Here is a 24,070-nt window from a genome sequence, read left to right as displayed (position 1 = left end):
TAATGGAAAAATGTTTCCAATAATTTAGTAATTATCTGGTTGAGTGGTCCATGGATTATGAGGATACCAACCAAAACTTAAAAAAGATTCTTGTAAAAAGCTATTTTCTACTAATGCATGCAAAGTCAAACGGATGATAAATTTGTGTTGAATGTATTCTATTCTGTTAGGTCAAAAACACATGTCACCTCAAACTAACAACAACATTCCAGCTGGTTACGTACTAATTATAAAAATAAAATAATACCATCTTTCTTCTTTGCTCTTCCTAGAATTACTTATCATAATATCACATGTTCTTGAGTTATGATTTGTTTTTAGCTTCTTTATATACACACGATATACAATATACACACACACCTATAAGCACGAGTTCTTCCAAAAAGAGACAAAGTGGAATAAATAGATGGGAAAAAGAAACATTTATCTTCTATAAAAACAGAAACCTTTTGTCCTTTTTAATCTTTAACCTTCTTCACTCACAAAATAACTATCCTCTCTCTTTAGGGTTCTCCTTCAACTTCTCTCTTCCTCTGGCTTCTTCTTCTTCTCTACAGAAGGCAAAAACAAGAAACGGTTTTTGTTCTTTAACGCAATCAAAGATCAAAACGATTAGGGTTTTCGGATGGGTAGGTGTGGAAGGAGCAGCGATGGAGGGATCGGTGGAGTTAGACCGTACGTACGATCTCCGGTGCCTCGTCTGAGATGGACGCCGGAGCTTCACCGGAGCTTCGTTCACGCCGTTGATTTGCTCGGCGGACAATATAGTCAGTCTTTTTAACAAACTTTTGTTGTTGTCTTTTTTTTTTAATATATATATATTCAAGATATTTATTGAAGTTTAGAATTTTAGCTTTTATTTTGGTTCTTTTGAATTTTTAAGTGGTAATATTCAAGATTTTAAGATGATTTGTGTGTTTGGTATGAATGAAACAGAAGCAACTCCAAAACTCGTTCTTAAGATAATGGATGTGAAGGGGCTAACCATATCACACGTCAAGAGCCATCTCCAGGTCAAAGAAAATGCTAAAAAAACTTTTTTTTATTTGATAGCAATTGTTGTCTTGTACTGTTTATTCGTATATGCCACACAACACTAATTTTTTCACCTTTATTTATTTAGTAATTGGAAGTTTTAATGTTTATCAACTGTTTTGATCATTCTGCAGATGTATAGGGGATCCAGAGTCAGTCTTCTTGGGAAACCAGGTAATGAAATTTCGCAAAAAATTAAATTGGTTTGAATCAGAAGATATCAATTTAGACTTTTGAACGTCATAGTTTCAAGATTACGACAGTTCTTTACAAATTCCCACCATTCACTTAAAAATTGCAATAATGCATAAATTTAAATCTCACTCCCACCATTGTCAGAAATATTCATGTTTTATTATATAAAATATTTATTAAAAACAAGGATAAAGAATTTGGGTATAGCCTTGTAGATAATAAGTAGATGCTTCTTTAATTTAATTGTGAAAAATAAAAATACTACCAAAGAGTTAAAAAGAGAATATTCATCATGGTCAATAATATAAGTAATGTTTTTTAATTTTATTTCTTGGGGGACAGAAGAGAGTTCTTCACCATCTTCAAGAAGAAGAAGAAGACAAGACAATGAAGAAGATCATCTTCATGACAACTTGTCTGTACACGCAAGGAATGATTGTCTTTTGGGTTTTCACTCTTTTAACTTTAGGTAAATTTTTATTTATTTTTAATTTTTGTGGGAAAAAATGGAAAGGGAATATTAATTTGTTTCTGACAAGTGTTTTAATTTTATTCCAGAAAATAGGTATGCTATCATACAGTTTTGTTTGAATATGAATTGTCGAATTTGTAGATTTTTATTGTTATTTTCTCTTTTCTTTTCTTGTTTTTTTTTGGGGAGAAGAGAGCAGACTTCAGCGACTGATAATGATGACGATGACTTTCTTAACATCATGAACATGGAGAGAACGAAGACATTTGCAGGCAATGGCGAGTCCATCAAATTCCAGTCTCATCACTTTCTCGAGGTATTAAATATTAAATTCGATTTTTATTACTACGTATATGGTTTCATAAATAGCCGTTACGAAAGGTTACATCAATAGTAAAAGTATTTAAGACTCAGATAAACACTCACTAAACCACTGAACAATTATTATGATATGGGTCTACAACACTAGGGGTAGGCTTGGGGCTCGGTACTGAATATTTTCAGATGGAGAGATTTTATTGTCAATAAATTCGTAAGTAGGAGCACTAATAGTTCAGGGATTAGTACTATACATCATAATATTTCTGATGTTTTCATAGGTATGCATACATATTAATTCCTGCGTGACTCAATCTATAACATAATCGTAATATTTTAGGATGTGATAGCCTAGAGTAGACTCTCACCATATTATGAGGATTTGAGGAACTTGATTTGATTTGCATTTTAAAAGTCTGTAGATTACTCTAGTTTCCGAACTTAGTTATGAAAAAACTATCAACAAATAAGAGTATTTGAAAACAAATGTAAAAACTAAGTTCTATTCGAAACTTTTAAGAGCTTTTATGTATTTTGAAAACAGGCAGAGAGCACGAAGAACAATTGGAAAAACACATGGCGAGAAAACGAACAACAAGAAGAAGAAGAGTTGTCGTTGTCTCTATCGTTAAATCATCCTCAAAATATTCAACAACGTTGGAGAAGCAATGCAACATCATCACTTAGTGAAACAAGTGAAGCAGTCTCATCATCTTCAGCTCCATTCATCTTTAGAGATTGTTTTGCTTCTTCCAAGATTGATCTTAATCTCAATCTCTCCTTTTCTCTACTCCGTAGCTGAAACATTTGTTCCCTTGTAGTGTAGATTGTTTAAATCCTCCCTAAAAAAAAAATCGTAATCTTCTTCTTTTAGTTAGGCTTCTAGATTTTTGCGATGGTGACGATTTTTGTTTGGTTCTATAATAGGTATGTTCGTTTGGTTGCCGCAGGTATCTGTGGCTGCGGCAGACGTAGGTATGATTGTTCGTTTGCTTGCCGCAGGTACTTGCGTCATGACGCTGCGGTAAACGCTGTGACCTGCGTCTAATATTTTTAAACGTTGTTTCAATTCAGCGGTTAAAAACATAAACGCAATCGCTGCCGCTGCCGCTGCCGCAGCCGCCAGCGTCAACCAAACGAACAAGCCCAATGTCACGATCAAATCGGATATGAAATGTTCTTACGGACTTAGCCAAAGCAATTCGACTAGTTATGAGATTATTACGTTCTTAATGTTTAAATGAATGAATAAATTTAAGCACCAAAACGCAGCGTTTTATTTCTGTACGAATCCCACAAAACGCTGCATTTCGTAAACTCGTTGAAACGCAGCGTTTGATAGTGGGTGTGTATTATTATTGTTGTACAGTGTACACATTAAATTTTGTAACTGTTTTTTTTTTGCAGAAAATGATAATAATAGAAATTAAAAAAAATAAGATTGATGGTAGTGGTGAAGATGGTCGGTGGGGATGAATCTATCGCACCGTGTCGGTTCGAGATTACACACGGCGACGGCGAGGCTCGACGCTTCGTCTTCCGTTAATAATAATTCCTCCGCCGTAATGTCTCCGGGATCATCATCATCATCAATCCCGGTGCGCCGAGCTGCTCTTTTCCTAGCTGCCATCTCCATCTCTTGCTTCGTTCTTTACAGAGCCGTTGATTCCTTGTCTTTCTCCCCTCGCCTTTTCAATTTCTCTGCTTATCTGGTTAGTCTTCTCTTCTTCCTTCCTCACGAATTTGAAATCTCCGTCGAGAAATTAAAAGTACGATTCTATAGATTTTTGGGAATCGATTGATGTCTAAGACCATTAGAAATTGCAGTGAATTTAGAAAATGACCTAAGCTAGTTCTGGTTTACTTTTGGTGTGTGGATTCAAAATGCAGCGTGATGATGAGGAACCACCAAAGCTAGAAGATGTGCTGCGTAAAGCTGCGACTATAGACAGGACTGTGGTTTTGACAACTTTGAATGCAGCTTGGGCAGCTCCAGTATCTGTTCTTGATCTCTTCTTCGAGAGTTTTAGAATAGGGGAAGAAACTAGCCAAATCTTGAATCATTTGGTGATTGTTGCTTTGGATGCTGAGGCGTATTCCCGTTGCTTAGAACTCCATCAGCATTGTTTCAGTCTTGTTACTGAAGGTGTTGATTTTTCTCAAGAAGCTTACTTTATGACTCGGTCTTACTTGAAAATGATGTGGAGAAGGATTGATCTCCTACGTTCTGTTCTTGAATTGGGTTATAATTTCGTTTTCACGGTCAGTAAATTTCTCTCTTTCAGTCAGGTAACTGTGTGGTTCTATGAAGTGACACATTCGTTTTTTTGCCTTTACTCCAGGATGCTGATGTGATGTGGTTCAGGAACCCGTTTCCAAGGTTTTACATGTATGCGGATTTCCAAATTGCATGTGATCATTACCTCGGAAGATCGAACGACCTACAAAACAGACCAAATGGAGGATTTAACTTTGTAAGGTCTAACAATCGAACTATACTGTTCTACAAATACTGGTATGCTTCAAGACTCAGATTCCCCGGATATCACGATCAGGATGTTCTTAACTTTCTCAAGACAGAACCTTTTGTTTTCCGCATTGGGTTAAAGATGAGATTCCTCAACACTGCTTATTTTGGCGGTCTATGTGAGCCTAGCAGAGATTTGAACTTAGTTCGTACAATGCACGCAAATTGCTGCTACGGTATGGAAAGTAAGCTTCATGATCTCAGAATCATGCTTCAAGATTGGAAAGATTTCATGTCTTTACCACTTCATCTAAAACAGTCCTCTGGTTTCTCCTGGAAAGTCCCTCAAAATTGCAGGTACTCTTCACTTCATCTGAAGTGATCTTCTTTTCAAACATTTGCGATGAATGTTTAACGGTCACTACTATCATCGATTCATGATCATGAAATGTTTTCTTTTTGTTCTTTCAGTCTTGATTCTCTTCGACGCTACGATGAATCTGTGGATGATGAAGAGAGTGATCCACCAGGAGAATCTCAAGAATGAAATGTATTGAGACTTTTTTTTTGTACATGATTGTTGAGAATCTTTCTAGAAAGTAAGAAGAAATATATAAATTTTGTAGCGAAAACACAAACTCACGGCACAAATTTGCAATTTGGTGATAATTTTGAAATCTCAATGGAAATTAATTTATATAAAGTAATGACAGGCCCAAATAGATTAGCTCAGGTAAATTTGTCCTCTTCAATAAATTGTATAGACATGTAATATCATGTGAAATATATACATACAATAAAGCCCAAGATGAGATCACAGAGTTAAAATTCTTACATCATTCATGTAATGGGTTAATGAATAACACTTGCAAGTTGAAGAAACTAGTGACAACTTACAAAACTAAAACTAATTGATGGAAGAAAGAGTGGGTCAAACTTGTTTTTCTTTGTATTAAAACAATTCAACCAATTAAGCTACCCTAGTAATAATCATAATAGCGAAACTTATGAGGTTGGAACGATTAATTGCTGGTCATGTGTATTTTGTATGGTGGGCTAACAATAGCTCTACTGGGCTTGGCCTTTTTTTTTTTAATTTAATTACACTTCGCAATTCAGTAGCAGATCTGGTAACAACAAAATCGGCGGAACTTTATTTTTTTTTTTAAAACAAGAAAAAAGATGGCTAGCTACATGAAGTATAGTAGAATGTATGGTCACACATACCAAGTATAATATTGTATCATCAACTACATGAAGTATATGTATTGCATGGCCACATGCATGAACTATATGACGTTATGTGGTCAACATCATAGTCATACAATCCGGTACACCGGTCGAATGATTCCAGCAAAGACCGATATTGACTCCGGCGTTGACCAACATTGACCAAAAAAAATAATATAATTTTTTTTATGAAAAAACAAAATAATAAATTATTATAATAAACTATTTATGATTTTTCATGATTAGAAAAAATTCTACTCAATATCTAAAGCTAAAATAATTAATTAATTAACTAATGTATTTATTCTTATAATTAATTAATTTTTATTTTTAAAGCTAAAATAATAGTTAAAGAAAAATAATTAATAATTATTTTCAAGATATTTATAGATTTTATCTTGATTTTAGGATATGTTTGCAAAAGGATATAGAATAAGAGGATTTTTGCAAATGCCCTTATATTATATACTGAAAATAATTATGTATCATTACATTTTATCTATTAAAAGTAAATAGTGTTAATTTTTTGTTATTGTTTACATGTTATTAGGAGTATGTAAAAAAATTATACCAAATAGTATCTAAACTTTTGTATACTCTTTATCATGCAAATTTTAAATTAAAGAGTCATATACTCAAATCTTTTGCATATTATTTTCTAATGAAAGTAGTTGAATTTGATTTTATTGATTCTTATAGTATTTAAAATTTTAAATAATATGATGATCAGAGATTTATATATATATATATAATCATTAATAAGTACATATGTTATATATATATATATATATTTCTTGAAAATAATTATTAATAATTTTATTTAACTATTAGTTTAGATTTAAAAATAAAAGTAACTAATTATAAGAATGAGTACATTAGAGATATATAAATAATTATATATTGAATAGAATGTGTTTTCTAATCATGAAAACCCATATACAATTTAATATAATAATTTATTATTTTGTTTTTTAATAGAAAAATATTAAAATACAATTTTTTTTGGTCAATGTTGGTCAATGCCGGAGTCAACATCGGTCTTCGCCGGAATCATTTGACCGGTGTACTGGATTGTATGTCTATGGTGTTGACCACATAACGTCGTATAGTTCATACATGTGGCTATGCAATACATATACTTTGTGTAGTTGATGATACAATATTATACTTGGCATGTGTGACCATGCATTCTCCTATACTATATGACATGTAGCTAGCCATCTTTTTTCCCTAAAATAACTTAAAAATTAAAAACAATTAAAGCCAATGTAATTCTGTGAGATTGGGCTAAACAAATCATTCATATTTTAACGTGGGTTAGTTAACTGTTTCTTGGGGTAACGTAAGGTTAATGTTACGGCTATATCAACATCGAGATGGTTCGGACGAAAGATTCTAATTTAAGCCAGAAACTCTTGCGGTGAGATCTTGCCTTTGATATATTGAAGTCTCGCTTATTTGATATCTCTCCAAGAACCGTGATCTCCTCCCACAACCTTGAAGATCATCTCCTGAACCAACAGCTCATGGATTCTAACATCGTCTGGCCGAGGTAAAGTTTCAGAATGACCAAAATTGCATTTATCCCCTTTTAAGGCAGATTTCCTTGCCGCCGAAGTAATGAATACAAGTAATCTTGCTCATGATCAGAAGACAAGATTTTTCTTTGATTTCAAGATCTAATTTTTAGATTTAGGCGTTATTACATATATTATGATTTTTTTGCCGACGATTATATTTTTATATAATGATTAAAATAAGATAGACAAAAGAACCGTTTAAAACATATTTTGAATTATTACTTTCTTTTTTCCTAGTTCATTTTTGAAGTTGATGGAAAATAGCCAAAGAACCGTTTGAAACTGAACATCATTTGTTACAAAATAAATAAAGTTAACTAATTTCTCTTCAATTAACATCCGGTTTTATTTCGGTTCAACTTCTCGCTAATTTGTTTTCTTATAAAAAAACTAACCATATAAAACCTTGTATTAGTCGATTTTACACCAAACCAAAATCAAAGATTTCATTTTTTTAATAATGGTAACTACTAACCAAACAGGTTTTTTTGGAGGAAACCAAAACTAAAACGTATCAACTAATTACGGTTAGGTTTTTTGGATAGGGAACCTTGGATCCTATTACTAAGAGAAATAATAATCAGTATATATATATATGCAGTCTTATTTAAAAAAACAACACTATTCATAGAAAAACATTTTCTGAAGCTTTCTGGGATATAAATCAGTGGATTTGCTTCTGTTATTTTCCTTACTTTGCTCTCTATTCCATAAATTTGATTATTGTCAATGCGCAATATCACTATAATTTCAATATTATTTTTAATTAACGTCTCACTTTTGGTTAGACATCAAACTTGTTTAAAATGTTTTGTAGCTATGAAGAGCTTTTGGATATCAAACTTGCTCCAGGTTTAAATTTGAAAATAATATTAAGGAAATGGAAAAAGTTGGCAGATGGAAGAAGAAGAAGTCATAGTCATGATTACTCACTTAATCATCATCACAGAACAGTGTCATGGTTCTATTACATAAACCTGGTAACAACAAAATCGGCCGATCTTTATTTTTCCAAAAAAACAAGAAGTAGCTAAAATTAAATAACTTATAAAATTAGAAACAATTAAGCCAAATGTAAAATTTTGTGAGATTGGGCTAGACAAATCATTCATATATTAATGTGTGTTAGTTAACAGGTTTTTGTAACTCTTCTTCGTTTTCTTGCACAAAACCACATATTCTGATGAGGAAGTGGTAGCTTTATTTCCAAAGACGATGTCCATAGGTGAAAGATGCAACAAAATTAAAATGTTTTAAAGAGAACAGAATCTACGGCTTCATAGAAAAGGACATAACCTTCCATGGAAGGTGAAACAAAAAAGTCGTCTAACAAAGAAGTGAAAAGAACACTTCAATATTGTCCAGAGCCCACGTGCGCCCACCATGATCCCTCACGTGCATTCCGAGACCTCACTGGGATCATCATTCTTTTTTAATTTATTATGTTTTTTAATTTATTATGTTACACATAATTGTGAGTATAAAGATAAATTTATACACACAATTGATATTAGATACTTTAACCAAAGACGGCCAAATTATATTTTACTTATTTTGCCTTGGATACCTGCCTTAATTTTCTGTCGTAGAATAATATCCTTATAGTACGGATTTATTTTATGTATCTATCTAATTTTTTTTTCTGACGGTTATATCACATATTACTGCTAATTAAATCATATTCCCTCCGTTTTAATTTAGCTGTCGTTTTAGGATTTAATTTTTGTTTCATATTAGTTGTTGTTTTAGATTTTCAATGCAGATGTTTGATGAATATTCCAATCTTATCTTTGCTGTTTTAAAGTTTCAACCAATGAAAAAATTATAAAATATATTAATAAAGAACAAAACATAAAATTTAATAGTTTTCTTAATTTGTGTGCAAAAACCTTAAACGACAGTTAAAGTAGAACGGAGAGAATACTATATAGTAATGTGTATATTTGTGTTGACTCATGCTAAAATTGTTAGGATTAATTTGTTACGAATAAAACCGTAGATGTTTTTCCTCAAAACAATTATTGGATGCCTTGGATGGAATATTTGTGTGTGTGTGCGCGCGGGGGTCACGTTCATAAGATATATAGAAACGAATTATATAAATGAACTTGCATTCAATACGTTGACCAGCAACAAAAAATGTTCATTCAATACATCCTCGAGTTACATTTAATGAAAGCCAAGGGTCTTTGAATTAGATTGACATTCAAAATATTCCTTAATTGTTCTCTGTCCTATTCTGAAACTTTCTAGCTCCGCCCACCTTTGTATTAGTCTACCAATTTTTTTTTCTATATATAGGCACTCGTTAATTTCATAATATTATATAGCGTATTGCGTATACTACTCAGAGATTGTATATATTGATCATTCATCGTTCTATGCTGTCACCGCTATCGTAGTCTAAATTTATAATAAGATATGTAAAGTTACATACAGATGTGTGCATGTGTCAATGCGTGATATTTAATATATATACGTACATATACATATATATATATATATAACATGAGCATGAACAATATTTTGAGTTCGCCTGCATGTAGATGTATTCTTATACAACTTTGCACTCTTTTGAAATCCTCTTATATATTGAGAGAGGGGTACTTGAACATTGGTCAATATGTAATGTATGAGCAAAACCATATGCATATGAGTGTGTGTATAAGACATGTTAACGAAAAAGTTTACATATAAAGGAGGATAATGATAAATTTTTATATAGAACTAACTTTATTTTTTGTCTTCATTATATAGAACTAACTATAAATCTACCTTTTAGTCATTTCAAGACAATGGAATCTTAATTGTAGCTACGAGAAATGATGAGTCTCTCTGCTACTGTGTATGCTTTTGTCTTCACGTTTTTCCTTTCCATCTTTTGTATATATAGTGAAGGCCAATTTAACAAGTAGATCCCCTTTATATATTAATTTTAATAATAATTGTGACATCACAGACAGAGAGAGAGTTCTGTGACGCGTTGGCTTAAGAAAGTGCGACTCATCACTTATCCTACAGACAACAACTACAACACAATTGCAACATGGTTATTATTGGTCTATCCCACATAGGGGTCCCTACAGAACCTCGAACACGTTAAACTTGTCGTCTCTAGCTGGATCCTCATATGAACTCGTTTTTAGTTCGTCCTGGGTTCTTCTGTTCTTCATGATGCAGGAGCAAAGCCCTAGTTTTTTGTAACCATCAACAGTATCATATGCACGTGTTCTCATCCTCAACAAGATGATGACTCTCGATCTTCGTCTTCCGCAGAGAGAATCAATTAATTCCGGCGGCGAAGGTGACTCAGTGCTTTCTCTCCTTAGCTCATCAATGAAAATACCAAATTTACCCCTCACTTTTCAGAAAGCTGTACTGTAATAAGCTCTGCGGCATCTATGGTGACAGTGAGAGCAATCTCTACGATTTGATGAATTTTTTCACGCGATAGGTCGAAGATCATCGCAGGTGTATGAATCTTCAGGTTTGTCGTTAACCAATATATATATATATATATTTAGAAAATTTGAGTTAATATCAAAACTTGTAGTTCACATAAAATATGATATCTTTCACGAAAAAAATAGTAGTAAAGTTCAGTAGTAGTTCTTATTATTAGCTTATACTATAGTTCCGGAGTTAACAAGGTTTTTTCCAAATTTGATTCCGTTAATTCATAACTTTCCTTTTTTGCAAATGCTATTTTAAGAAAAACAAAAACTATCTCGGAGTTCTTAATTTCTTTCATATTTTTATTTTTATGTTTTTGTTTTTTGTCAAACTGATAATGTTCTATAATTTTGTGTGTTTCATTATCACTTTTTAATTAGAAACCTGTACGACGTAAAATCGTATTATTAAGTTACAACTCGTACTATTATGTTACTCAGAAAAACGATTGATTAGGGAAACGCCAATGTCATTGATCTTTTTGGGATAATCTAACTATTATATATGAAGAAAAAATCATTTTTGGCCTGTCACATTTATGGTCATATCATTGCCTAAGGCAGTGAATGAGTTGAGAGAGAGAGAGAGTAAAGGCAGCTTTTTTTTAGTGTGTGCGTGTGTGTGTGAATTCAATCTATTTTGTTTACCTTATTCGCTAAAAGTATTATTTTCATTTGTCATATTTACGGACGCTAGCTGGCTATGTCACGAGTGTTTGTCTTTGTTCTCTGATGCCTCTCTAATATATATTCATCATTTTATATAATTTTATTGCATATATTGCCATATTGGTATATATGTATCGATGTCTTTGTAAAACTGTTCTAGCATATCCACCAGGGTTGTCTTGTCCCCATCAAATTTAAATTTAACGGTCTATAAGTATTATTTTATCTCTCCACGTTCCAAAAACGTATATAATTGTGGCTTTCCTTTCATGGAATTTTATACATTAGGAAATTTGCTTGTGTGTGTGGAATACTAAAAAACCATTATAACAGAAAAATATGATAACAAAAGTATATCTGTTACGTTAAGTTATGCAATGATTATTGTTTTCTTATCAAAATTTTATTAGATTCATTTCCGTATCACAATAAATTTCACTTGTCCCCACTATTCGTCAATATTTTAGGAAAATCCACTAGATAGATATAAGTTTGTTCCATGCATTAATAGGATGTTTAACAGAAAGCATATTAAGAAAGTACAAAAAAACAAACCATCTTTCTATACATAAACAACATTATTTAATACTTAATCAAATCAACTCACTAAATTAAATGATTTAAAACTATAAAATTCAAATTTGATATGAATTTACCTTTTTCATTGTATGGCTAGTTTTACAAAAAAAAAATTTAAAAAGTTTTATTGTTAACCCTATATATATATAATATTATATGATATATAGACATGGCATTTTCTGTTTCTGTTGAAGTATCACTTATCCCATGACCAGTGTTGTTCCGACACTCAAAAAGTATGCTGTTACCATTTAAATAGATATTACCAAAAGACGTTTTATTTGAAATAATAAATGTGGCTAAACTGGCAACTGTTTACACGATTTTACCTTTTTTAGAAAAAATTGAAAACCGAGATAAATTAACCCTGTACTGACAATTCAAAAATTTGAAGTCTTTTTATTTATTTTCGGCGTAAACAAGCACGTACATACTGCATTTTCAACGTATATATATGCAACACATTGTATATATATGTGTGTATGCAGATCCTAATTACGTATAGGGCCCAATTGGAGATTACCCATAAATGAAGTGGACCAACGAGAAAGGAGAAGAAGATATCCCAAAGCATTCGCAGTATTCATTGAGTTTTCTCGATAATATTTTTTCTTCACGGGCATATTTAATCCTTCACGTCAACGACAAGTCTACCATGCACATGCTTTAATACTGATTTAAGTCTTTCTTTATAGTTTGTACGTATATAACAAAAATGTTGTGTTGGTTTACATATATAGGGATCAATAAATACAGTATTATTTTAGCTTTTTACGTCGTTAGGGTTATATTATTCTATATCTATATATATATATATTTATTTATATATACAAACTAGCTCTTTGGTATTATGAAGTATCAATTGATTGATTACTAAAGTTTCATATGGAATCTTAACATTATACTATATATGTCGTTTGATGTCATTATACTATATATATATATATATAGGGTGCGGAAAAGTTGGATCGAAACATAGAAAAAATCATAGGTGGAGTCAACGTCGGGAAGTAACAATAAAGACCAAAAGAAACAGAATTTAACTTATGTCTTCGGTGTTGTATCACTAGCTAGTTCTATAAAATGAACTTAAATATATAACTACCTTGACGACAAAAAGAAAAGGGTTGTCTTCAGAATGTCAACAGCATTTTGCTTTATAAGTTCAAAAGTGTTTGACGGTTCATTGTACGTACGTAAAAACTCATATTTAGACATTCAAGTTATTAATTACTTTGCTCAAAATAATTACCTAATATGTATCACTTGCCTACTCGGTTATTTTGTATTAGGTGGCCGAACATTTTTTATCGTATATTGTAATACATATTACAACATAAATAATAGTAAGACCTATTTTATACTATAAATATTGGATTACGACACGAATTTGAATAATTTGGGAATGTTGGATGCTTCTGTTTGTATTATGCTTTTGTTGGAATATTATCCAATCCGTTGACGTATTATTGTAGACAGATATCTCTTGAAATCTGCTCATAACTTGCATGTGCAACGTGGTATATATAATTTATATATGAATCAAATTTGATCAAGAAATTTATTCATTTGTCATGCCAGAATTAATAAGTATATCTACATGTGGGAGTTTTTAATTATTTTTGTCAAATATCTATAAACATATATAGATATATAACTAAAAGAAAATTTGAAAGTTAATAAACATGATACATGCAAATGTATTTGGTAACGTTCAATATGATCTATTGTAAATCTGTTTCTTATTCAGGTTTTAACCCAGAATAGACAAGGCCGTCGTCGGCCCTAAATCATGTTAACATTAAACTTAAAACTTTATTAGACAGGGCCGTCATCGGCCCTAAATCATGGTAATATTTAATCCAAACTATATTAGATAAGGGCGTCGGCCTTAAATCAGACTAACATACAATCCAAATATAGATTAGATAAGGCCATCTTCGGCCCTAAATCATATAATCTAAATATATATTAGACAAGGCCGTCAATCTTGAGCCCAAATAAATAAAATTTGGGTTCAGAACTAATAATCTATATCGTATCGAGAAACTATTATAACATGCGGATAAGATAGAACAGTTGGTATGTGTTTCTACTAACAACGATCGGAGGTTCGATTCCGAGAATACTCTAAAATTGGATTATTAAGTATATAATTAATGTTTGTAGATGACATTGTTTAAATCTCTATATCTTATATTTGAAACCATTAATTATATTATGAACTTATTAATTACCTTCATGAACTAGAAAAAAATGGTATAGACTCAAATGATTGAAGAATTATAAATTTCATTAAGGACTCCCATTACATTATTAAAAAAAAAAGAACTTAAGATAAATATACTACAAAATAAAAACCCCAAGCTAAACCCATACCCTTAATATATAGTCGAAAACCGAAAACGAAAGAAATTAAAGCTTAAAAAGAAAATCTTCAAGGGACCCAGCAGTCCATATCTAGATAATATGGATGATCTGTACATACATATACGATCATCTCAAGCTTTCCCAAATGGATGATTTGGGTGTGAAAACTTCATCTCAGTGTCCAGAGGAGCTCCATTACGACCACCACCACGACCACCACCACGACCATTGACGTTGCTCACAATTCCTCCATTAACGCCAAGAAAGTCCAGAGTCAACCTATCCGAGCCTCCCATGCTAAGATTGTTCCCGAAATGAAGGTCAAAAATGCTACCGGAGCGGCTTTGATGATCAGTCGTCGCAGCTAGAGAGTTCATCAGACCTTGAAGGTTTCCATTATCAGTATCTCCAAAGTCATTAACGACGACACTTGAGGAAGATGAAGAAGTTAACCCTCTCAGCAAGGCAGAAGGATCGTTGTTATCAGCACCACTGGTGAAAAGAGAAGGGACACTTGCCTGGTCAGGGTTCTTAGTGTCTTGAAAGTATCCGAGGTTGAACAAGTGGTTGTTGTTGCTGTTGATGTTATCACCGAGGTTGATCAGACCGTGCTGGTTCATGAGACTCTGGTCGTTCTGCGCCAGCAAGCCTTGGTTCGCAGCGCATTGCATGAGGAAGTTGGTAGGACCGCCGGAATTAGGGTTTGAGGACTGAGGAACGAACTCTTCAAACTTGTTGGGAGATGAACGGTTCAGATTGTAACCTGCAGCAGCTAGAGGGGTAAACCCGGAAGTTGAACTGCTACCGAAATGGTTGTGAGAGAGAGAAGAAGCAGCGCCGCCGTAAAAGCCATGTCTGCCACCAGCACCACCACCACCACCAGCAGCTGACATAGCCGTGAAGCTCACGGTAGGGTTCCTTGCTGACTCCTGAATCAAAGCATCGCAGAAGGCCCTGTGCGTGATGTAGCTGTCTCTCCTGCAATCACAACCCAAATAAACAATTAGAAAAATGTTTGACCAACACCATGAAAACAAAAAGAAATATAAAAACCCTAGAAATGTAAAGTGTTCATCAACTACTCCTACTATCTCACGCGGACCACAATATTCCATTAATTAAACCAAGAAACCAACCACTCTTATACACAAATCACATATATAAATCAAATCATGAAGAGCGAGAAAGAGAGAGAGAAAAATGGAATGGGCCCACAAGAAGAGGAGTTACATGGAAAGAGGAACCTGCAAAGGTGAAGAAGAAGAAAACAAAAATGGGAATGCATGGAAACAAATCCAACTCACATGTGACCAAATTTAGCATCTTTAATTTTTCTCCTTTCTCCTTCACTGTCCTTCTTTCTTTCACTACTCATCAGCAACCAAACAAATATATTGATAGATCCTATGTGTATATATGCATATATGTTCATGTCCCTATGTATGAAATATGATGTTCCGTGGCCAATATAGATTATATCTATGTGCATAGATTTCAGTCACAAGTCAATATATATATATAAAGATGGTACCACACTATAGCTTACACATTCATTAGTTAGAAGTTTACTATTCACTGACCGACATGTTTTTTTTTTTTTTTACTTGAATCTCAAGCAGAAGCCTAGAGTACTAACCTTAAAAATATAAAGCCGACATGTTAAATTCGCAGTAAGAAAAAAAACGAGTTAAGTTTTGACCCAAAAAATGATTTATGGATTATCTAAAAGAAAAATATTTTAATGTATATAATATGTTCTTTCACACTATAATATAATCGATTATATTAATATGATATAAAATAGGACCAATTTTATCGGGATGGAATTAAAAAAAAATAGTTTACCTAGAGAAGATGGTACCACAGTCACATCGATACTCTTTGGTACCACAGGTCTTAGAGTGAGCTTTCCAATCGGATTGAACAGCGTAACGCTTAGAGCACTTCTCGCACTTCTCGCACTTGAATTTCTTCTCACCGTGCTTCCGGTAGTAATGCTTCTTGATTCCGGTGAGGTCTCCGAGAGCACGTGCGGGGTCATGGTGGACGCAGGTGGCCTCCGGGCAAAGATACACCTTCCTCCTGACTTCTTTGTTCGACTTCTGCTTCAGCTTCCATGGAAGGTTGTGTCCTCTCCTGTGAAGCTGCAGATTCTGTTCCCTTTGAAACCCTTTGTTGCATACCTCACACAGGAACCTGTTGGTCGCCATTATCGTCTGTGGGGATAACGCTATCACTTCAGCATCTGGATCTGTCCAATTAAAAGGAAAAAAAAAAAAAATTAACCAGTCGAACCAAATTAAAATCATCGGTTAAGAAACAATTATATACAACCACACATCAAATAATACTTATCCTCTTGTAAAAAAAAAATATGATGCATCCACCACAAGAACTTAAATTATAATCTAATCAAAAGATCCAATCAAAATTCTCTAATATCAAAAATGATAATAGAGAATACATGAATTGGTATAGGGTTGATTCTTGTTTGGACTTTATAAAAAAAAAAAGAAGTATAAGTACGAGGTACTTGCTTGGGTTTCCGGGTTGGTTTCTTCGCTTCTTGGGTGGTGGAGCAACGGAGGAGTTGGGTTGTTGAATCATCGCCGGCTCGTGATCACGGTTGAAGTTGTTTGCTCCGACACGAGCACCAACACCACGACCAGCACCAGCACCAGCACCAGCACCAGCACCAACACCAACACCAAGTCCAGCACCAGTACGAGCACCTGAGATGAGGAAGGACTGAGCGGCGGATGAGGCAATCGAGGTGTTGTAGGATGAAGACATCTTGTCAAGTTCTGAATCTGCTTAAGCTGCTACAAAGATCCATAGAGAAAAAATAATAATTAAAAAAAAAAAATAAGAGAGAAAGATAAGAAATCAAAAATGATACAGAAGAAAACGAAAGCAAAGAATTAGAAGAACAGGAAGAAGCCATAGAGATTGACGACATGGAAAAAAAAAATCACTAGAAGACATTTACGAGAACAAAGAGAACAAATATAAATCCAAAGAATTAGATTTAATTTGTAAGTTTTAGAAAGAAGACATAGTATAAGTTGTTTTTTTATTGTACCCCTTTTAGTCTTGAGATTCAGAGAAAGAAACCAAGAAGAAAAAGGTCAACAAAAAAGCCTAAAAACTCAGAGACAAGAAAGAAACCAAGCAGATGATGATGATAATTGTTTTGAGGAAGAACAAGAAGCCACAGTTGAATATATATAAATACTCACACCTCTCCAAAAAAAAAAAAAAAACCCTACCTCTCTCTCTATTCTATATCTCTTGCTTTGTTGCTCTACTGTTTTAATAATTGGGTTTGTGGTCTTCTGTGATGTCCAATATATATAGCTACAGTCCCTATCTCCTTTGCCCAAATAAAGAAAAAAAAAATCTAACTTTTTAAAAGTGAGTACTAAACCAACTAATGGTGGTATAATGGTTGAAAGATTCATCTTGATATCTTTGAGAACCCATGCATTTTTTAACCTTTAAACTACACTTTTAATCATTTTACCACTTATTAAATATTTCTATTTTATTTAAAAATTAAAAAAATTCAACTATTATTTTATTTTTAAAATACATTTTCTAAAATATTCAACTTTTAAAAATATTATTATAATTATTATTTATGTGTGTTTTTAAAAATGTTATTTGAATTTTTTTTTACCGTTGCTGTATAAAGTCAAATATTTTTTTAAAAAAACATGAAAATAGTGTAGATTTTGATATATTTTAAAACAAATGCGCTGAGAGGAAAGGTTACGGTTTGGGTGTCATTGTAAAACGGTGAAATGTGGGCACATGCGGGTATGGTCAGGGGGCCACCTCAGAGTCTTTCTCGTGTCTTTCTGATGGCTTCATGACAAAACCTCTCTCTTTCTCTCCATTTAACTCATGATTTTTGTCTCTAAACAACCAAAGCCTTCACTATGTTTCTTCTAGCTAGTTTTTTTTTTCTCTTTACCTCGACTGATAGTTTTTACCTACTTAACCATCAGACTATACTAAATATTACTATTTAAAATTTAACTTAACCTTATATCATTTCAACTGTGATTACAAAAAAAAAAGTAGGGATTTAATTTGAATTTATATTTTTTAAGTATCATTTCAACAGTCAAAATTTTGTTTGAAAATAATGTTTTATGTTTTTAACTAAAAATTTTAAACAAAATTTTTGATCAAAAATAAGTGTTATTAATAAATTATTATTATTTTATTTATGTGTTATTTTTTTTTTTTAAATGACTGTAACGACAAAAGTCTTAATTAGCATATTTTGACATTTGGTAAACAAAAAAAAGTATATTTTGGCGTTACCATTTATAAAAGATTATTTACTTAAAATAGTGATAAACACTAAATTTTTCAAAAATATAAAATAATTAATTAACTTTTTTAAAAAGAGAAATACATATCATTTCAGTCAAAACAGTTAATTATAGTTGTACATGTGTCCTCCAGTAAGCTGTGTGTTTTAATTCAATTGCTAACAGATTTGACTACTTTAATTAATTAGTGAACAGCTAATAATATCCTAATATATTAAAATAATGTTCTTTCAGAAAGTAAAATGTAATAGAAATCCAAATTTGCAACATTTACCATTAATTAAAAAGTCTTAAGTTGTACACGTGTCCTCAAATGTATGGTACTTATTATTATGTTTTGTCTCAATACTAATTAATAAAAAAGAAAGGTAAATTACAGCTCATATCATACTTATTACAATAAATGTTTTAGATTTTTTACTAACTATGCATTGCATTGTTGTATTTATTCTAAATTTGGGTTTCACAGTTAATTACTTATGATTGCCACTTGTCAGTAATGTGGTGCAAAACGTGAAACGGATATTTTGGTTTCAGTGAATATTTATCCGCACGCGCGCCTTACCTCCGCCGTGTGAATCGTGTAGTTCATTCACTACTAGTGCGCGTAGGGCTCTTACTATGACCAGCTTTACAACTCAGCTCTTTGTTGGTTATTGTCTAAATATAAGCATAGTGACAGTTTTAGTCTTAAATCATAAATTTTTATTTAATTGGTAGAGATTATTAAATCTATCATAAGCTCTTAGTGACCGTTTTAGTCTAAAAACCATTAATTAGTCCAATTATGTGAATCAGTAGAGAGTAAGAAAAAAGCTTAGAGTTTTAATAATGTCAAAGTATAACTAATATGCACATGTCTAATTTTTTTTTCTTAAAGCATTAAGCATATAGTATCCATAATAGAGATGACTTTCCATTCACTGCAAATTACATATCATAATGTTTTTCTTTTATAACTCGAGTCTAAAATGAGCAATCCGATTAACCTTAAGAAACAGCATAATAGATAAGTTTTGTAGACACGAGTTTTCAATCCCATGTAGCCGAGATAATGGAATTGGCAACACTAGATTGCTCCAAGGTTAAGTTAGATTCATACTCCAATGTCTTTGATTCACCTGGAATCGCTTGTGTTTAGTCTTTAAACCATTAATTAGTCCAATTTAATCAGTAGGAAGTAGAAAGCTTAAGTAATGACATTAAAGAAGCCTATAGTATCCATAATAGATGATTTTTCCATTCATTGCAAATTAAATATCATAATGTGTTTTTTTTTTTCTATTCAAACTCGAGTTCAAAATAACTAATCTGATAAACATTACGAAACAGCGTAATAGATAGTTTTATAGATATGATTTTTCATTCCCATGTAGCAGAGATCATGGAATTGGCAACACCAGACTGCTCCAAGGTTAAGTTAGATTCATACTCCAATGTCTTTGATTCACCTGGAATCGCTTGTGTTAGCTTCAATGGCTTCTTCCTCTCTGATTCCTCAAGCTGAGAATAGCAGAAAGACCAGAGAAGCTACAATGGAGACAGCAATAAGATCAGAAAAATCTCAGACAAATATACAGAACAATGATCAATGTTGTTTCTTAGGATTTTGCAGACCTGAATTGTGTCTGTTTTGAGGAAGTTTCTCTGGAGTCTTTGTCCGTTGGGTAAACGGATCCCAACTCTGCATTGTACACTTCGATCGCCTCCCTTTGGTTCTTCCGGTAGTGGTGGGAATGTTGGTAGTACCGCAGATGTAACTGCTGCAACCGCTACTGCTTCAGGCGTTATTGTCGATTGATCACCTGAAGAGTCTTTCATGTTGTTATCTTCCAAGGAAGCAGCTAATGCTCGTCGCAGTTCTTCTTCTTCTTCATCTTTTGCAACATCCTCTACAGGAATAGGTCAAGGTCAATCTTTTTTTCCCAAACAGACTAGACATTGAAGTTGTGGACAAGTTTTTGAAAGTAACCTTTGGGTTTGGAATGAGGAGTCAATGAGAAGCTGCCTCTTGGCCGCTTCTTTGACAGAGAAGCAAAGTGTTCACGAGGACCACCATCCATGAACGGCACTAAATCCTCTAGCAAATTCTCGGGTTCGACCATTCCACTCCACATTCTCATCCTTTGACCAGTGGTTGGATCAATTACAAGCACCACGGGAATAGATTCAAGCTTATAGTATGTGCAAACCTTCCTTCCTTCCGTGGTATCATCATAGACCTAGAACCAAAAAAGGAGGGATTAAAACCAATTCAGTACAGACTCTTTACTAAAGAGAATTTAGGAAAGCAAGCGAAAGTTTAAGGGGGAAGTTCTATATTAAACCTGCCAGAAGATGAAGTTGGCTTTGATAGTCTGAGAAACAGCATCATTCGCCCAAGTATCTCGATTTAGCTATGAGAAAGAAACACAATTAGTTGGGATGTGAGTGGGTGTACAATACCATTTAACCAATCGAAACTGAAACAAATAAAAGCCATGCGGAGGAGAAGATAAACCAATCCAGTTTTATTACCCAAGCAAACCAAAACCAAAACAAACGAGAAGGAAGCGATTAGACCGCTGTTTCTAAAGAAGTCTTTCAAATTGAAGTATATTCTCTAAGAAACAAAATCTTAACCCAAACTGAAATGATAACAGACAAATCTGAAAAATGGAAAAAACTGAACTAAAACCTAACTAAAACAATAGATTAGGCACCCTAGATGTGACTATCGTAAAAAATTGAGCAAGAACGAAATCCAGAAAAAAAAAAGAAATATTAGAGAGTAACCATATGAGAGCTGAATTCCGTGGTAGATTGGAGGTTGACGAGAAGCCATTTATCCTGAGAAGACGAAGTAGCTTTTGCCTGAACAAAAAACCATAGAGAGAGGTTTAGAATAAAAAAGCAGACAAGCAATCAGCCAAACAAGTTACTGAGTAGAATACCATTTCAAAAGAGCCCTGGAACATCAGATGAAAAGGAGGACGGTACAACGATGCCAAGCTGTCCCGAGGAGCGGATGCTGACTCTGATGCAGAGGCTGAGGCAGAGGAAGCACCCTCATCTGGTTCCCAAACTCCCGGGCTTTTTGGCTCTTCACTAAAGTTACGGAAAGCAATCAAAGAAGCTGGTTCAGGCTGAGAGTTTCCCACCCTCATAGCCCTAATCACAAATGCAAGTCAATTATGAGAGCTACATCCCGCATGTACATTTAGAAAGAGTTTATCATCAGCACAAAAACAATAAACCGATATCTACATAGAATGGGGCATGATTAAACATGTCGGAGACGCTGACTTTAATGGGCTTATGAAAGTTGAAAACAAAACTTTTAGCGACGCATGATTATACTCCTACTGTACTAAATAGTTTTGTGTACTTATTCATAGCTTCCCTGGATAAGTTTCTTTGCAAAAGCTAATCTCAGACTCCTGGAACGTAGAACTTCACATGTATTTCTGCCTTGTCTATTGAATTAGTAGAGGCAAGGGAAGGAGCACAACCAACATGAGGTTGACAGTCTGACACATAGTCAACTAGAGCAACCTAAACTATACGATCATAAGAAGCAACTTGAGGATAAAAGACTAAAACTCTATGCTAGGATTTCAGCTGGCTGCCAAAATAGAAACTTGGAGTGATTTAACTGCAGAAGCAAATGTTATGACTCTGCTAACAACTTAACAGACCCAACTAGACATTCAACCAGGTCTTGTTTGAGTTAACAGCATCAACTAAAACCTAGATGATAATAGTGCTAATTGAAACAATGGTAAATTTAAAAACTACACTAGGAAGAAGACCAGCAGAGAAATCAATCAACCAACCAACCCCTGAGAGTCAAGAAACTAAAGAGGGCAGCTCCAAAATTGAGGAACCTACATTGTTGTCTGTTAAGTTGTTACTACCTCTAAGTAATGAAAGTCAATGAGAGAAAATCTTCAACCTAGACACACAATTTCCGGATATAAGAGAAAACAAAGAAGCGAGCGAAAAAGAGACTAACCCATAATAAACTGATTCACCATAAAGAGTCTCTCTCACAACAGGCAAAGGAGCACGGACTTCATCTACGTCATTCTGCACCATCCTTTGATTTCCTGTGTCTGTAGTGGCCCTATTAAAATACAACAGCACACCATAAGGTCGAACAAACCAAAATAGATAACAGAACCTCGAGAGCAGGGAGTTAGAAGAATAACGAAAAGAAAGTATCAAGAGTCTATAACATTATCACTAATCATACCCCCAAGATTGTGAAGCCATGGGATCATTGGACTCAGGCAGAGTGTGTGTACCAGATGGAAGCATACCACCTTCGTTTCCAATGTAAAAAAGCTGAATAGCTTCATCAAGTTTCCAGCTTGTCGCCTGTTGATAGCAGAACTCAACTACGTTAGTAATTTTACACAAGCGAAGAGAGCATAACAAAGTATCAACACAAGAGTAGCTAATCACAAACAAATTATAAAACGCCAAACTAATCTCATCAGTCATCACATAAACCCTCGATCAAAATGCAGATCGTAACACCAGAGGGACCAAATCACAGAGATCTCAGACTAATCACAATCCAGATCAACTAATAGTTACCAAAAAAAAGCTCTCAATCTAGGGGTTTTAAACTCGAATACTCAAAAAGTATTCATCAGAATTTTACCCATAAGCTGAAAAAAATATGAGAGACCCAATCTAGGGTTTCAACTCGACATCACAAATTGTTCATAAGCTGAAATAAATCCAAAGGATATTACACTTAAGACCCACAAACAGAAACCAAATCAAGGTTAAGCTCACTCACACTAACCCATCAGTTGACCAAAGCAACCCACCCTAATAGAACAGAACAAATCTACGAGTTTCCAAGCACAAACCTGTAAGAACTGCCGAGCAGTTTCAGCGGTCTGTCCGACAGCGATTTCAAGGAAAGAAGAGACTAATCTCTGCTCGTCACCGGAAGACAACATCCCCTCCATTGCTCTCTGCTAAGACCCTCAGAGAAAGAAAAAAAAACTCGAATTTCTGAGAGACACAAAAAAAACAGAGATTAATTTGATGATCTGTGAAAAGAAAACAAAAAAAAGGAAAAGAGCCCAGAAATTATAGCAACAAATCAAACTTGCCCAGAAGATGAGGATTAAATTAGGAACTGAAAGAGTCGAATCCTGCGGGAGGACGAACACATACAAAATAAAAATTCTCTTTTTTTTTTTCATCTTACTGCCAAAAATATATCTCTTGAGTTCACCGGATCGAAAAGACTACTATACCCCGGAGAGGACGATTATAACCCTAAGTTGTGTTCGAGTATATTCGTGCAAAGAAGTGGGGTTGTTTTTGACATTTCCTTCGAAAAACAAATACGCATGTGA

General features: G+C 33.6%; 4 protein-coding genes and 1 long non-coding RNA gene across 16 annotated transcripts; 3 read left to right on the top strand and 2 right to left on the bottom strand.

The window, feature by feature from the left end:
- The first annotated feature begins 205 nt into the window (after positions 1–205).
- LOC104755759 (putative Myb family transcription factor At1g14600) lies at positions 206–3,253 on the top strand. 4 transcript variants are annotated; one of them, XM_010478220.3, is made up of 6 exons: positions 206–767; positions 937–1,013; positions 1,170–1,209; positions 1,573–1,699; positions 1,895–2,018; positions 2,565–2,893. In XM_010478220.3, the coding sequence occupies exons 1-6, from the start codon at positions 626–628 to the stop codon at positions 2,820–2,822; spliced, it is 768 nt and encodes a 255-aa protein (XP_010476522.1). In that variant the 5' UTR covers positions 206–625; the 3' UTR covers positions 2,823–2,893. The 4 variants fall into 4 exon arrangements, 2 of the variants coding, with proteins under 2 accessions (XP_010476522.1, XP_010476523.1); XR_015587374.1 differs by having other exon boundaries at positions 262–767; positions 1,576–1,699; positions 1,902–2,018; XR_015587373.1 differs by having other exon boundaries at positions 262–767; positions 1,902–2,018.
- A 123-nt stretch (positions 3,254–3,376) lies between these two features.
- On the top strand, positions 3,377–5,119 carry LOC104755758 (uncharacterized protein At4g15970). The gene is made up of 4 exons (XM_087496299.1): positions 3,377–3,732; positions 3,911–4,282; positions 4,363–4,844; positions 4,959–5,119. The coding sequence occupies exons 1-4, from the start codon at positions 3,493–3,495 to the stop codon at positions 5,032–5,034; spliced, it is 1,170 nt and encodes a 389-aa protein (XP_087352425.1). The 5' UTR covers positions 3,377–3,492; the 3' UTR covers positions 5,035–5,119.
- A 5,130-nt stretch (positions 5,120–10,249) lies between these two features.
- On the top strand, positions 10,250–12,767 carry LOC147923358 (uncharacterized). Its single transcript, XR_015587372.1, has 3 exons — positions 10,250–10,601; positions 10,667–10,784; positions 12,486–12,767. It is a non-coding gene; the product is annotated as an uncharacterized LOC147923358 (long non-coding RNA).
- Positions 12,768–14,269: 1,502 nt separating this feature from the next.
- LOC109124832 (protein indeterminate-domain 6, chloroplastic) lies at positions 14,270–17,831 on the bottom strand. Of its 9 annotated transcripts, none has more exons than XM_010478214.3 (5): positions 17,637–17,802; positions 16,905–17,186; positions 16,213–16,618; positions 15,672–15,734; positions 14,270–15,345 (listed from the first exon to the last, which is right to left on the bottom strand). In XM_010478214.3, exons 2-5 carry the CDS (start codon positions 17,158–17,160, stop codon positions 14,499–14,501), a joined length of 1,572 nt encoding a protein of 523 aa, XP_010476516.2. In that variant the 5' UTR covers positions 17,161–17,186; positions 17,637–17,802; the 3' UTR covers positions 14,270–14,498. The 9 variants fall into 9 exon arrangements, with proteins under 9 accessions (XP_010476516.2, XP_010476515.2, XP_010476518.2 ...); XM_010478213.3 differs by having other exon boundaries at positions 16,905–17,189; positions 17,637–17,777; XM_010478216.2 differs by having other exon boundaries at positions 17,450–17,694.
- Positions 17,832–19,928: 2,097 nt separating this feature from the next.
- LOC104773348 (plant UBX domain-containing protein 7) lies at positions 19,929–23,934 on the bottom strand. The gene is made up of 10 exons (XM_087496215.1): positions 23,822–23,934; positions 23,573–23,720; positions 22,945–23,069; positions 22,705–22,815; positions 21,644–21,860; positions 21,486–21,563; positions 21,038–21,106; positions 20,683–20,932; positions 20,328–20,602; positions 19,929–20,240 (listed from the first exon to the last, which is right to left on the bottom strand). The coding sequence occupies exons 2-10, from the start codon at positions 23,672–23,674 to the stop codon at positions 20,073–20,075; spliced, it is 1,395 nt and encodes a 464-aa protein (XP_087352341.1). The 5' UTR covers positions 23,675–23,720; positions 23,822–23,934; the 3' UTR covers positions 19,929–20,072.
- Positions 23,935–24,070: the final 136 nt, after the last annotated feature.

This window comes from Camelina sativa, chromosome 17, assembly GCF_030686135.1.
Source record: "Camelina sativa cultivar CO46 ecotype springtype chromosome 17, ASM3068613v1".
In the NCBI taxonomy this organism is placed as follows: Eukaryota; Viridiplantae; Streptophyta; class Magnoliopsida; order Brassicales; family Brassicaceae; genus Camelina; species Camelina sativa.
Note: the sequence above shows the minus strand (reverse complement) of the source record. Positions and strands in the feature narration are given on the sequence as shown.

What these genes read in the sequence shown, in the direction of transcription:
- LOC104755759 (XM_010478220.3), top strand. Translation starts at nt 626, where the DNA reads ATGGGTAGGTGTGGAAGGAGCAGCGATGGAGGGATCGGTGGAGTTAGA. An exon ending in ACGTCAAGAGCCATCTCCAG is followed by an intron (nt 1,014 to 1,169) that starts GTCAAAGAAAAT and finishes ATCATTCTGCAG; the next exon opens with ATGTATAGGGGATCCAGAGT. An exon ending in AGTCTCATCACTTTCTCGAG is followed by an intron (nt 2,019 to 2,564) that starts GTATTAAATATT and finishes TTTTGAAAACAG; the next exon opens with GCAGAGAGCACGAAGAACAA.
- LOC104755758 (XM_087496299.1), top strand. Translation starts at nt 3,493, where the DNA reads ATGAATCTATCGCACCGTGTCGGTTCGAGATTACACACGGCGACGGCG. An exon ending in TCAATTTCTCTGCTTATCTG is followed by an intron (nt 3,733 to 3,910) that starts GTTAGTCTTCTC and finishes TTCAAAATGCAG; the next exon opens with CGTGATGATGAGGAACCACC. An exon ending in GTTATAATTTCGTTTTCACG is followed by an intron (nt 4,283 to 4,362) that starts GTCAGTAAATTT and finishes CCTTTACTCCAG; the next exon opens with GATGCTGATGTGATGTGGTT.
- LOC109124832 (XM_010478214.3), bottom strand. Translation starts at nt 17,160, where the DNA reads ATGTCTTCATCCTACAACACCTCGATTGCCTCATCCGCCGCTCAGTCC. An exon ending in AAACCAACCCGGAAACCCAA is followed by an intron (nt 16,619 to 16,904) that starts GCAAGTACCTCG and finishes TTAATTGGACAG; the next exon opens with ATCCAGATGCTGAAGTGATA. An exon ending in TGTGGTACCATCTTCTCTAG is followed by an intron (nt 15,735 to 16,212) that starts GTAAACTATTTT and finishes GCTGATGAGTAG; the next exon opens with TGAAAGAAAGAAGGACAGTG.
- LOC104773348 (XM_087496215.1), bottom strand. Translation starts at nt 23,674, where the DNA reads ATGGAGGGGATGTTGTCTTCCGGTGACGAGCAGAGATTAGTCTCTTCT. An exon ending in CTGCTCGGCAGTTCTTACAG is followed by an intron (nt 23,070 to 23,572) that starts GTTTGTGCTTGG and finishes TGCTATCAACAG; the next exon opens with GCGACAAGCTGGAAACTTGA. An exon ending in CCAACTTCATCTTCTGGCAG is followed by an intron (nt 20,933 to 21,037) that starts GTTTAATATAGA and finishes TTTTGGTTCTAG; the next exon opens with GTCTATGATGATACCACGGA.